Raw genomic sequence first — 14,467 nt, forward strand, 5'->3', positions numbered from 1 at the left:
ATGGCCTGGCATCCGCCAGAGCACCTTCCTTTTCCATTCTAGCTCTTGCTCTGCAGAATGGGTTCCCTGAGGAGGGGGGAGGGAGCCTACCCCTACCAGGGAAGGCGGGGTAGGCGTATAGTAAAGGTAAAGGTTCCCTTGCTCGAAAGCCAGTTGAATCCGACTCTAGGGTTGCGGTGCTCATCTCCGTTTCAAAGCCGAAGAGCCAGCGCTGTCCGAAGACGTTTCCGTGGTCATGTGGCCCGCATAACTAAACACCAAGGCGCACGGAACGCTGTTACCTTCCCACCGAAGTGGTACCTATTTATCTACTTGCAATTTCTTGCTTTCAAACTGCTAGGTTGGCAGGAGCTGGAACTAGAGATGGAAGCTCACTCCATCATGCAGCACCCAGGTCTCGAACTGCTGAACTACTGACCTTCCACAGCCTGCAGTTCAGTGTCTTAACCACTTGAGCCACCGCAGCTCAATATTAGTGTATTAGTATATTAGTGCATAAATAAATATGCAGGGGTGTTTAAAGGCTGCTCTTAATCGTTCCCCCGGCAAAGCTAGGAAATGATTCTTCTGTTGCCACCGATTCTCCTCTGCTGGAACTCCCCCGACATGCTCCTTCATGCTTCCTCGCCAGATGTGTGTCTGGGACACACGTCTGCCCAGGCAGGACACCGTTAAGCATCCGGAGACAAAGGTGGCATTCCTCTGCAGTTGGAGAAAGCACAGGCGGCACCCAAAGCCCAAAAACAGCTCTGCCAGCCTTCCGCTCAGGTTGGCCAAAACTGGAATGAAGAATCGGGGCCTTTGATTCAAAACGGCTGAAGCAATTTTATTGCTGTCTGTAAAAGATGGCACACTTTGGTGGCCGATGCTGCTGTATCTATCAGTTCCACACGTGGCACTTGCCCCTGAATGCTGAACACTGCTTGCCCGTTTAGAAACATGTAGCTCCGGGACCAGAGAGTCTAGAAACTTGTTGGACAGAGAGAAGGGAAGAAAACTGGACGGATTTTCTCAGGTCAACCTTCCTGTGGTTCCCGCACAGACAAAATCACAGACAGCGGCCTTGGCTGTGCCTGTGCAGGGGGGAATGGACAGACACAGGAGCCCTGAGATGGGAGGTGCCCTCAGCGCCCATCACTCTGGCATCCAGGCTGTTCCAGATGCTGGGGGACTCCAGGCACTGTATTCGCCATTATCGAGGTAGTCTTTAGTGGCCACCTGGACGTGGTACGTGGCTCCTGGACGGATCCCAGTCAAAACGAAAGAAGTTTGCTCCGAAGGCCTGGTCTGAAAGAGGCGACAGAGCCACAGAGGTCAGGCTTTAGCCCTGCTTTTGAACTCACGAAAGCTGCCTGATTCTGAGCCAGACCCCTCGTCTCTCCCAGGGTCAGCATTGTGTCCACTATGACTGGCAGCTGCTCTCCAGTCTTCCCACCTGCTACCCGATCCCTTTAAACAGAGATGCCAGGGACTGAAACTGGGATGCCAGTCGTCTCCTCCCATCACCACCACCAAGCCGAAGAAAGCCAGCCCCCAGCCAACTGGCTAGTTTTCTCTTGGCATGACCCGTTTCCCTCTCTTCTGGCCAGTTGCCAAATGAGGTTTTCTTCAGAGAATGAAGGGAGCAGGTGAGGGGCTTTTAAAAAACCCCACTATTTAGTGCTTTTTAAGGCAAAGGGGTTTGCTGTGCCGCACCTTTAAGACCTTAGGCTTGCAGCCAAGTTTGACTTTCGTTTTCAGCTGAGATTTTTCCTTTGCCTCAAAAGTAGCTTTTATGTAGGGTTGCCAGGTCCATACCATGTTGCCTTGAACCCTCCTGGGAGTGTCGTGTGTCTGGGAGGCAATGGACCACCCCATCGACCACCCCCAGTGGTGAGCTCCTATCTTTGTCCTTGAGTCTTTTCGTGTGCGCACTTTGCACCCACCCTGCAATGACATCACCCGAAAGTGACGTCATTGCACAGGCACATTGCGAAGGGAACACGCTAGCATTTTGCAGGGAACTCTATGGTAACCATAGTGTTTTCCAAATGCTAGAGCATTCCCCGCGTGATGTGCCCTGTGCAGTCATCATGCTGAGCACGGAAGGACTGCTTGGAGGTGAGGCTGGGTGGATTGGCAGCCCCAGACTGGAGCCGAAGAAGAAGGAGATGGAGGAGAAGGAGAAGAAGAGAAGAAGAAGAAGAGGAGGAGGAGGAGATTAGATTTATACCCCGCCCTTCACTTGGAGTCTCAGAGCGGCTTACAAACTCCTTTCCCTTTCCCTCCCCACAACAGACATCCTGTGAGGTAGGTGGGGCTGAGAGAGCTCTGACAGAAACGGCTCTTTTTCAAGGACAGCTGTGCCAGAGCTTGTGACTGACCCAAGGTCACATCAGCAGGTGCAAGTGGAGGAGTGGGGAATCAAACCCGGTCCTCCCAGATTAGAGTCTGCACACTTAACCACTACACCAAACTGGCTCTCCAAAAGCAGGGGGAACTCGAAAGCAGGGGAACTCCCACCCCCATTGGAGGAATGGCAACTGTATAAACATGGCAGCTCTGTTTGACTACCTTTTCTGGCAGCCTCATCTAACTTGAGAGTTAGAATGAGAGGGCAGAGGGAGACAGAGAGGAAGGGCTGAGTACCTTCGATGAATTAACCTTTTCTCTTGGCTCTGTTCCGTGACCCCCCAGCTCTATCCCTGGCTGCAGCCCGCACCCTACTGAGCACCACCCTTCGATTCACTTGGAGATGGCCTTCCTCTTGCCAGAGTGACACCTTCCAAGGTGGGGGGCAAACCTAGCCACAGCAGCAAGCTGGCATCTCAGGGGGGGTTGCCTTGAACCTGCCTGGCAGTGTCACATGTCTGGGAGGCAATGGCAGGCGCAAGCCCATGCCTGTTGCCACCTCCTGGACCACCCCCCACCCCCAGCAGTGAGCAAGCTGAGCCCCAGGGGCACCTCAGCACCAGTGTTCCCTCTAAGCTGAGTTAGTGTGAGCTAGCTCACAGTTTTTTAGCCTCCGGCTCACACATTTTCGTCTTGGCTCAGGAAGGAGGGCTCCAGAGCAAAGTAATTGATGCAGCAGCCAAATCGCTGGCTCACCACTTTAATGCCAGTAGCTCACAAAGAAGAATTCTTGCTCACAAGACTCCACAGCTTAAAGGGAACATTGCTCAGCACCCTTCCTCCACTCTGGCCTCCCAAGCAGTCGTGTGGGCAGAGCATTGGCCCCGGATACTTGCCAGGGCTTGGAACAGGAGGAGCGGTTTTGCATCGAGAGTTAATGTTAGTCTGTAAGAACAGCATGCAGCCTTTGGGATCCTCTGTCTACAGAGACAGATCAAGATGGGTGGCCGTGTTAGTGTGTCTGCAGCAGGGCAGCAGCCGAAAAGAGCAAGGGTCCAGGAGCACGTTCAAGACTAACAGCATTTGTGGCAGGGGGGGAGCTTTCCTGAGTCACCCGCTCACTTCTTCAGATACGTATACAGGCAGGAAGAGCTGAGTACCTTAGATGGATTAACATACTTCAGTATCTGAAGAAGTGAGCAGTGGCTCACGAAAGCTCCTGCCCTGCCCCATATTTTATCTGTCTACAGAGTTTGGCCCACTGATCCCTCTCACCATTTTGCTGCTGTTGGTCCCATTCCTCGAGTAACGGATCACATACTTGAGGGGGAAGTACTCGAGAAACAGCCAGGAACTGGGAGGCTTCCAGTCCAAACGCAGCTTCCGACTCTCTCTTGGGATCGTGGAAACCTTCAAGTCTTCCGGAGGATCCGGCTTGACTGATAAAAAGCCATGATGGGGAAATGGTCATCAAACACAAGGCAGCCATAAGATGTATGAAGCCCTCAAGGGGGTGGGGGCAGGAATTCCACCCTGTCCCTGCGTTGGGTGGGACTGAGTCAATTGCTCCCGGTTCATCCTTGTCACATCCCTGGTCCCCTTCAAATGATCCTTGGCTCTGATTCTGCTGCATTTCTTCCTTGGGTGTGGCTGGACCATTCCGTCGCTACCCATGCAGACACACACACCACTGAATTATCTGCCTGCCTGTTAGAGTTACCAGACGATTCTGCCTGTTGCACCTCTGCATGAGCATTCTCACTGTGAGCTTCCAGATGAGAGGCTGTAGTGATCCGCCAGTTGCCCCTCCCTAACCCCCCCCTTTTCTGTATCAAGGATGAAACAGTTTGCCTGTGCCGCCAAAACCTCTGGGTACCTCCAGCTTGCAGGAAGGGTCAAGGGAGGGGCAAGGGAGGTGAACCTCCCATCTGGGGAAGAGGGACAGAAGCCCCCCAGAGTCTGACAGGCCCCCTTGTACACAATAACCAGGCCAGTGGGCAAAGCAACATGTAAATGGTTTCCTTCTGGCCTTTAGATTGGTCATGTAGGAATTCAGGAGCCCAGGGAGGGGGAAGTCCTCCCCAGGTTCCTGATATTTATCACAGGGCTCTTTTTGTAGAAAAAGCCCAGCAGGAACTCATTAGCATAATAGGCCACACCCAACAGCAGGAACTCATTAGCATATTAGTCCACACCCCTGACAGCACAGCTCATTAGCACATTAGGACGCACCCCCATGTTACCAGAAGTGTGGTTATCCAGCCACACCCACCTTTTGCTTGTTATTCTGTTTACCTTGTTTGTTGTCAAAACCCAGGGCCTTTTTTTTGTAGCAGGGACTCCTTTGCATGTTAGGCCATGCACCCCAATGTAGCCAATCCTAATGAGTTTCTGCTGCTGGGTGTGGCCTATTATGCTAATGAGTTCCTGCTGGGCATGGCCAACTTGGGAGCCAGCCGGAACTCCGTTCCTGTGCGTTCCTGCCCAAAAATAGCCCTGTTTATCAAACCAGCAACAAGACATTTTAGACTGGGGTCCCCAGCATGATGCCCATGTGCATCATGGGGCCTGCTGAGACCTTTCCTGGCACCCGCCCAGTGTTTTTAGAAAGAGGGCGGTAGGGCATTTGCCCAGCAGTGCTTCCGATTGGCCACTGGAGATTTCGTTGGCTGTGGAGATTTTTTTTAAAAATTGCTTTGGCAGCAGCTGCCAGAACAGCATAAGGATCTACACTGTGTGCCGCAAGATGTGGCTGGCTCCACCTCCCGCGGCAGCCGTTTTGTGGCGGTGCCCACCACCCTGTATCAGAATTCTTGATGCACCCACAGGCTCAGAAAAGCTGTGGGGCCCCATTTCGGCCTGCTAAGGAATGTATCCTGTTTAGCTGACACATGGATACCCTGATGGAGGGCAAGCCTACCCCTTGGGTCACCACAGAGAGATGAGGGGCAGCTTCTTCAGAGAGCCAAGAACAAGACAGGCTTTGGTGTGAATACAATAGGAAAAAGAAGCTCACCAAAGAAAATCATTCTTCTATAATTTTAACACACTTAGTTGTACTTAAATCGCAGATTTCCTGTATTAGACAACACAAGGGGCGGGACCCGCGATACTCGCGGGGGGGAGGGACCTCGACACTTATGAAGCAGAGGAGGAAGCAGGAGGAGGAGGTAAGTTCCCCTCCATCCCGCCGGTTCCCCCCCGTCTCCCCCCCTCAACCCCCTCTCGATCTCCCCCCCTCCTCTTCCCCTTCCTCATGAACCAGATCAGTGAGTGTGTGCAGGATCGAAGCCTCCGTCTTTCCCTCTTGTCATAGCCAAGACCCGCCTTTCCCCCCAGGTTAGAAGAGGAAGTTGCTCTCACCACCGAAGAGGTGCCTGAAGCGGCTTCTTTCGAGGGCTGCCTGGCTCTCTGAAGAGGAAAAATAAGCTCACCAAATAAAATTACTCTTCTGTCATTTTAACACACTTAGTTGTACTTATATCACAAATTTCCTGTATTAGACAACATTCATTCTTGTGTGAAGTGCATTTCATGGACATAAGCAAAGCCAGTAAATAGTAACATAAATACAATACAAAGCAATACAAAATCTTGATGTAGTTGTTCTTAACACTGTTTTGGCTCTGCGTCCTGGAATGTTTATTCTTTAAGACGTCCTGACGGCGCTGTGAAGAGGACAAAGCAGACTGAAAAGTCCTAATTTTTCAAGTTCCCGAACAGTATTTATCACTCCTTCATTTGGAAACATGTGGATCCAAGAAATGTAGGAGATAAAGAGAACACGTTTTCCTAGGGTTAAACAGCGGTTTTGTATGTCTTTTTCAACTCTATCTCTCTGTTGGTGTTTGTCACCAATCTCTTGAGGTAGCTGTTTTAAAACAAAACATGTGTCTTACATCAATACAGAAATAATTAACCTTCAGTTTCCCGAGAGGAAAAGAACAATCACTCCCCACTAGCAGGAATAACAATAATATGGATCAACACAACCTCTTTCTAATGTCTTCCCCAAAGCTCTTAGTGACAAGCTTGAAAAACAAGGACTTTTCAGTCTGCTTTGTACTCTTCACAGCTCGGTCAGGACATCTTAAAGAATAAACATTCCAGGAGCAGAGCCAAAACAGTGTTAAGAACAACTTGTTGTTGTTCAGTCGCACAGTCGAGTCCGCCTCTTTGCGACCCCATGGACCAGCTCCCGCCAGGCCTTCCTGTCTTTCGCCGTCCTCTGAAGTTTGCTCAATTTCATGTTCGTTGCATCGATGACATTGTCTAACCATCTCATCCTTTGCCGTCCCCGTCTTCTTTGACCTTCAATCTTTCCCAGCATCAGGGTCTTCTCCAATGAGTGCTCCCTTCTCATTTGGTGGCCAAAGTATTTGAGCGTCAGTTTCATTATCTGGCCTTCCAAGGAACAGTCAGGGTTGATTTCTTTTAGGATTGACTGATTTGATCTTCTTGCAGTCCAAGGGACTCTCAAGAGTCTTCTCCAGCACCATAGTTCAAAATAATCTATTCTTCGGCGCTCGGCCTTCCTTATAGTCCAACTCTCGCAGCCATAAGAACAACTACATCAAGATTTTGTATTGCCTTGTATTCTATTTATGTTACTATTTACTGGCTTTGCTTATGTCCATGAAATGCACTTCACACAAGAATGAATGTTGTCTAATACAGGAAATTTGTGATATAAGTACAACTAAGTGTGTTAAAATGACAGAAGAGTAATTTTATTTGGTGAGCTTATTTTTCCTCTTCAGAGAGCCAGGCAGCCCTCGAAAGAAGCCGCTTCAGGCACCTCTTCGGTGGTGAGAGCAACTTCCTCTTCTAACCTGGGGGGAAAGGCGGGTCTTGGCTATGACAAGAGGGAAAGACGGAGGCTTCGATCCTGCACACACTCACTGATCTGGTTCATGAGGAAGGGGAAGAGGCTGGTGCTGGTCCCCAGGGGGTTCACTGCGGTCACGTTCAGCACGTAGGGGACGACGGAGAACAGCTGCACATCAGCAATGGAGCAGCTGTCGGCTCCCGAACTTGCTCGCACGCACTCGTGCTCCTCTCCGTCCATGCCGTGCCTGATGTGCAAAGAGACCAGAGCTTAACAACTGTTCAGGAGCAGGTTCGTGAGGCATATGAAGGCCCAGGTCATGAGGGTTGCCTAGTTGGCATTTTTCCAACTGCGCCAGGTCAGGCAGCTGGCTCCCTACCTGTCTCGCCCCGACCTAGCCACAACGCTCCCTCTAAGCTGTGGAGTCTTGTGAGCAAAAATTCTACTTTGTGAGCGACTGGCATTAAAGTTGTGAGCGAGCGATTTGGCTGCTGCATAAATGAGTTTGCTCTGGAGCCCTCCTTCCTGAGCGAAGACAAGAATGTGTGAGCCGGAGGCTAAAAAACTGTGAGCTAGTTCACGCTAACTCAGCTTTTAGAGGGAACACTGATTCCACACAACAGTCACCTCCAGGACAGACAACTGTAATTCGCTCTATGAAGGCCTACCCTTGTGCCCGACCTGGAAGCTCCAACTGATGGAGAGTGCGGCCGTGCAGGTCTTTACGGGGACCCCTCGGACAGCACACGTTCAACCTGTGCTGCAACCTGTACTGGAGCACCGGAACTGGTTCAAGGTTTTGGTGTTGACCTTCAAAGCCCCTAGCAGTCAGGGACCCACATACCTGTGGGACCACCTCTCTCAGTATGCTCCTGGAAGAGCCTCAGGGAATAAGAATCTGCTTGTGGTCCCCAGCGCGACAGAGGTCTGGCTGTCCTCGACTGGGGCCAGGGCCTTTTCAGCCCTGGCCCCTGCGTGGTGGAACTCTCTGCCAGAACATATCCAGGCCCTGTGGGATTTACTGCCTTTCTGTAGGGCCTGCAAGGCAGAGATGTTCTGCCAGGCCTTCGGTTGAGGACAGCGACAGGTGGCACTCTCATACCCTCCCACCCAGCCCTCCACACCCCTTCACTCAGGGAGCCGATGGGAACAGACATTTTCGCCATCTTAAATAATGAAGTTGTATTGTCTGAAGTATATTGTTTCAGTAGTCTTTAATTGTTATTTAATGGAGTATCGCTATGTTTATTTGATGTAAGCCACCCTGAGCCCTGCTTGCAGGGAAGGGTTGACTAGCCAATTGAAATTAATAAATAAATGAATAAATACATGAAGCTGAACTACCCGAAGAGGCACTGCATGAGTTTCTGCACTGGCCCGGTCCCCTTCAAAGCAGCCTCTGCTGGGGGCAGGTAATCCTACCCCATCTCTGCACTGGGTCTCATTGGATCATTCCTGATGCACATATGAAGCAGAGTTACCTGAGGAGGCTTCCTGCTGCTTCACTGCATGAGTCGTCGTTCTGGCTCACTGATTTTGCTGGAGGCAGGTAATGATCTACAGCTAGGCTTGACTCCTCATCTGCTTTGCATGCAGAAGGCTCGAGGCCCTGCCATTCCCAAGGGCAGCAGACCCTGGTTCGGTTGGTCTGCAAGAGCAACCCTCTTTGGGAATCAGCCAGTTAACTTGTGAACTTTTTCTTGCAGGACTACTTCAAAAGACTGGGGCTTGGCTTATATCCAGTGTAAGGCTTCACAGCACTTGAAACCACAGGGAGGGGTCATGTCTGCCCCCCCAAGCGCCTTGAAGGAAAGGCAAGATCAAAATGTGCTTGACGGACAGACAGGTGCCGTGAAAGAGAGGAGGGGTGGGGCTAGGAGACCAGGAGCATCAAGGGATTAGTCCTTTTCATACCGATACGTGGTGACGAACGACGTGTCCAAGTGAGTCTCTGTTTCCAGTTTCCAGGTGCAGTTGATAGGACTGGCGTAGCTGGTGGCAAAGCACTGGATAGAAGGTTTCTCGGGGGGATCTGCGAAAAAGAAGGAAAAGGGGAGAAGTCGCATGGAGGGCCCATCTGGGCCTCTCTCTTGACCCTTTGCTGACCGATTGTCTAGAGGAATATACATTCCAGTGTGATTGCCTTTTGTACATCGCCTACAGCCCCACAATTGTGGGGATAGGTGATTAATAAATGGAATGAAATAAGTAAATAAATACTGAATGGATCCTCCTCCCTGGGGAGCGTGAAAAGCAGGAGTCGAAGGTGGGAGGTTATTTGGGGGGTTGTCTGCCCTTCGTGTTCCCCAGCTCCACTTCCTGAGCAGTTGGGTACCACCAGTTATGTACATTTTCTTCCCCCACCCAAAACCAGGAGGCTCCGCCCCATCTTAACTGGCTGGTGCCCTGACCTTCCAGTCCCCACCCTTCTGCTCTCAAGCTCCGCCCATGGCCTCTAAGACCCTCTGTAGACCTCCACTCTGCTATGAAGCTCAATGGCTGCTGTCTTTCTCTCTCCCACTCACAGCCTCAGCTGCATCACAGGGTTGTTGTGGGGTTAAAACGGGGAAGGGAGGACCGCAGGGTTGCTTGCCAGCCTACGAGGCAACTCGTGGGAGCTCTGAGAGGGCGGAGCGTGGGGAGGTGGACTGTTGGCGACAGGGCAGCATCACTTCCAAGTGAACACCCAGGAGCGACACCAATACCGTCCTCCAACACTCTAGGAAGTCCACCAATGCCTGTGATAAAGACTATCAAAACTGGGGACATTCCTAGAGTGTCGAGGGCACAGCAATCAGAAGTGACATTGCCACGTGTCCATGACATCGCCTCCTCCTTGCCGCAAGGATGGATAAGGGCGTAGGAGAGCTGGTGGGGGTGGGAGGTTGCCCACTGAGGCATCCAGCCGGAGAGACGGAAGAGGCAGCAAAATTATCCCAAAGGCAGCCTGAATGTTTTTCTACTCACAGCCCAGGTTCAGGTAGACTCTGTGCAGCGCCCGTCCTGTCGTGGGATCGTGGCAGCTGTATTCTGCCTCCTGAGCCAGGCTGACATTCCGCAGGGCCAGGCTGCCATCTTCTCGCACTGACGCTTTCCAAATGGGCCCTGCTGTGTGGTTCGCTCGCCATTCCACTGTGGATACACCTCCGGGGGCAGGGCACTTCAAGAGCACTTCGGCAAGTTCTAGAGTGGCGTATTGCTGGACTACGAGATCTGCTATCCCCCCCCCCCAATAGCAAAACCCAGGAGGCGAAAGGTTAGTATATGACCCGTGGATCTGGATTGGGTCAAGAATGGTTTATCTGCCATATTGGCAACTGCCCTGACGTGGGTGGGCCAGCTTAGCCCAATCTCATCAGATCTTGGAAGCCGAGCAAGGTCGGCCCTGGTTAGTACTTGGACGAGAGACCGCCAAGGAAATCCAGGGGTCCTCCAGGAGGCAGGCAATGGCAAACCACCTCTGTTTGTCTCTTGCCTGCCTGGAAAGGCCTATGGGGCGCCAGATGTTGGCTGCTACTTGATGGCAATTCCCACCACCATATTGGCAGCCCATCTTTCTTCTAACATCTTCAACCTGTCCAGACCCGGGACCTGCTAAGCAGTAATCACATGACCTCAGAGTCACATGACAGGAAGAGGGGGAGCCAGAGTGACAAGGGCACCAACGTTAGCATTACAGGCGGCGGCAGCTGGGATCAGAAACACAAGCCAGGCACCGCAATAAGGAACGAGCCACGGCAGAGCCACGGAGGAAGCGTTCCACAGCTGGAGGACCTTGTGCAGCCCTCTTGCTGTTTCCCTCAAGTGCATGTACAACATGGGCATGCGCCCAACGGCAGGTCCTTCCAAAAGGCAGCTAGCAAAATGGAGCAAAAAGGAGTCTGTGGGGTGTGGAATGGCGTGGTACAGTGCCGTCTCCTCAGACCTTGGGAGCTAAGCAGGGTTGGTCCTTGGGAGGAGACCACCAGGGAAGATGTTGCAGCGGCAGGCAACAGCAAGCCACGCCTCGTAAGCCCCTTTCTGGCGTCACCATAAATCGGCTGCAGTTTGGTGGCACTTTACACACACACACACACACACACACAGAGGGGGAAAATCACTTTACGCAGGGGTCACGGCCATGTGGATATAGCCCTGGGGCCAGGAGGTCTGAACAGAGCCGCTGGCAAGCTGGCAGCCCTGAGCTCTAGCCAAAGCCCAGGAACGGAAGGACCACAGAGCAGGGCCACAGGGAAGCCTCTCACGTCGAAAGGAGCCAGAAGAGCTCCTGTGGTGACAAGGGGCAGGTCTCGTCGGAGTAAAAAAGGGACTCTCCTGATCAGTTTCGGTTTTGACTCAGGATTTCCACCCCTCACCCCCCCTGCTGCTGCCCTTTGCAAGCTTGAAGCCACCAGAGCTGCCAGGCTGCCACACTCACCTTTCACTTGTGAAGTGGGACTGCTCCAGCAGTCAACCATCCCGTACCCATGGGTATTTCCACGCAGGTCACTTGATGCTGTTGGGAAGTGGGGCTCTCCCGCTTCCCCGCAGCACAGTGATGCGTTTGTGCGCCTCCTGGAGTTCCCCCAGTTTTCCCCACTGTTCTTCAAGCCTGCTTTGCTCTGAAGTTTTGGGAAAGGCCGCAGCAAAGTCTAGGGGGTTGCCGGGTGGATGGGAAAGTTTGGGTTTTCCTGTTCCCGCCCACACAGCAGCCATCCCCCCCACAATAGCCATTTCCTCTCCTCTACTGCAGTTGAGAAATACTGTTACACCAAAATATCCATCAGGTTCCCTGAATTCTCAGATTTAGTTTTGTTTAAAAAGGAAGTCTCTAGTGACTTTCCTCGCAGAGATATGGGGGAGGAACATACCCCCACAACCAAATGTGCTAGAGATTTAACTTTTCTTTTAATGAAAGTTGGGAACTCTCAGAACCTGATGCATCTTTTCGTATAACAATCTATTGATATAATGCTATTAAACCGCCAATAAAAGAAACCTTGTAACCCCCGTGCTGTATTAACAGGCCCAACAGGAGACCTACACAAGCCAGCTCTGTGTTGAAAACATGCAGGTATTTCAGTTCGCAATGGTGCTGTCCAATTAATTATAATGCACGCTGAATAAACCCTTGGAGATAGAGGGGTTTCCAGGGATGCACCATTGTGCACTGAAATACACATGCATGGAGATCCTGTGTGCACCTTGCAGCAATCCCAAAAGCAGCACCCATTCTGGTGTTGTAATTTTTATGTCACTGAGTGAAGAAGAAGAGATTGGATTTATACTCCACCCTTCACTACCCAAAGGAGTCTCAGAGCGGCTTACAAACTCATTTCCCTTCCCCTCCACACAACAGTCACCCTGTGAGGTAGGTGGGGCTGAGAGAGCTCTGACAGAAACTGCTCTTTTTCAAGAAAAGCTTGCCCAATGTCATCCAGCAGCTGCAAGTGGAGGAGTGGGGAATCAAACCCAGTTCTCCCAGATTAGAGTCCGCGCACTTAACCACTACACCAAACTGGCTCTCTGGAAATGACACCGTCAGAATTGTCGTCTCTGTTGGGATTGCACAACATTCACACAGTCTTGACAGCAAGGGCTGAGGTGTGCTCCAGAGAACGTGGCACAAGTTGCCACAGGAAGGAAGATGCTCAATCTCATGGTGATTCTGCAAATATGGGCATAGGTCTGGCCACTAAACAGCCACCAAAATGCCCGTCTTCTTCACCCAGAAACAAAGTGGATCCCCACCCCCACCCCCGTCCTCATACCTTCCTCCTTTTGGAGCCAGGTGGGGTCTTTGTATGAAGCAGAACAAGTTGGCAGGAGAAGGGTAAGCGTCAGGATCCACAGGATGTCCATTGCCAGGGAGAGAGATGTCACATAGCTGAGAATTCCCTCTGAAGGAATCTGTAAGCCCAAAGATGTGGAAAGATTCTCAGCGGTGTCTTCAAACCAGAAGCATCCATGAGCAGAAGGGAACATCCAGAGGGCTTCTGAGGCAGGGAGTTGGGAACGGTGCCTTGTTGTCTTTACCAGCGTTCCCTCTAAGCTGAGTTAGTGTGAGCTAGCTCACCGTTCTTTAGCCTCCGGCTCACACGTTTTTGTCATAGTTCAGGAAGGGCGGCTCCAGAGCAAACTAATTGATGCAGTAGCCAAATCGCTCGCTCACAACTTGAATGCCAGTCGCTCACCAGGTAGAATTTTTGCCCACAAGGCTCCACAGCTTAGAGGGAGCGTTGGTCTTTACCATCTGGGTGTGTGCATGCTTTTAGAGTTTTATATAATCTGTCCTTTCCCCAAATAAATCCTTCCCCCCTCCCCGGTTAAAGATTTGACGGCTTTGCCCTGGGGGACACTCAGCAGTTCTGGTCATCTTTCAGATAAGGAGCCATGCCGTTTGGTTCCTTCGTCTCTTTCGTGGCCCGGCCAACCTCCGTGCTCGCGGCGGCGATTTCTGGCTCTTCCAGGTCTCGCTTGGCTGCGCTCGCTGGGCGCCTCTCTAAAACCCCCCGGGAAGCGCCCAAGAGTCGTGGTGGGTCCTGCTGCTCCGCACTGCCTCGCGTCCACCGACCCTGCTGTTCTTTCGTCCCGCGAAGAGAGCAAGTCCGCAAGCCGGCGAGACCCACCCGAGCCCGGAGGAGGTCCGGCGACTCCGCGTCATTCGGGGGCTGCCTGCCAGCCTCTCTGCACTGGCGGCTCCGGGAGCCCCGGGCAGCCTTTTCCCAGCAGAAGGGCGGGTTTCCGCCCTCTCCCCCGACCTGCCCCGGCCGCGGGCCTCGGGATCGACCGCCAGAGGCGCTGCCAGAAAACGCCCCTTCCTGGATCCCCGCTGCCCTCGCCTCGATTTCCGATGCAGGCGAGAGGAAGTCCTTCATTTTTTGTTGTTCAGTCGCACAGTCGAGTCCGACTCTTCGCGACCCCATGGACAATCTCCCGCCAGGCTCTCCTGTCTTCCGCCGTCCTCCGAAGTTGGCTCAATTTCATGTTCGTTGCATCGCTGACACTGTCTAACCATCTCATCCTTTGCCGTCCCCGTCTTCTTTGACCTTCAATCTTTCCCAGCATCAGGGTCTTTTCCAGTGAGTGCTCCCTTCTCATTTGGTGGCCAAAGTATTTGAGCTTCAGTTTCATTATCTGGCCTTCCAGGGAACAGTCAGGGTTGATTTCTTTGAGGATTGACTGATTTGTTCTTCTTGCAGTCCAAGGGACTCTCAAGAGTCTCCTCCAGCACCATAGTTCAAAAGAATCTATTCTTCGGCGCTCGGCCTTCCTTATAGTCCAACTCTCACAGCCATACATGACTACTGGGAATACCATTGCTTTGAC

The 14,467-nt window shown here is 52.1% G+C and overlaps 1 protein-coding gene across 1 annotated transcript; it reads right to left on the minus strand.

The window, feature by feature from the left end:
* Positions 1 to 818: 818 nt before the first annotated feature.
* Positions 819 to 14,016, minus strand: EBI3 (Epstein-Barr virus induced 3). The gene is made up of 7 exons (XM_015429759.1): positions 13,768 to 14,016; positions 12,910 to 13,048; positions 10,127 to 10,372; positions 9,074 to 9,191; positions 7,234 to 7,406; positions 3,607 to 3,770; positions 819 to 1,287 (listed from the first exon to the last, which is right to left on the minus strand). The coding sequence occupies exons 1-7, from the start codon at positions 14,014 to 14,016 to the stop codon at positions 1,135 to 1,137; spliced, it is 1,242 nt and encodes a 413-aa protein (XP_015285245.1). The 3' UTR covers positions 819 to 1,134.
* Positions 14,017 to 14,467: the final 451 nt, after the last annotated feature.

The sequence above is a fragment of the Gekko japonicus genome, unplaced genomic scaffold (assembly GCF_001447785.1).
Source record: "Gekko japonicus isolate JY-2015 unplaced genomic scaffold, Gekko_japonicus_V1.1 scaffold953, whole genome shotgun sequence".
Classification (NCBI taxonomy): domain Eukaryota; kingdom Metazoa; phylum Chordata; class Lepidosauria; order Squamata; family Gekkonidae; genus Gekko; species Gekko japonicus.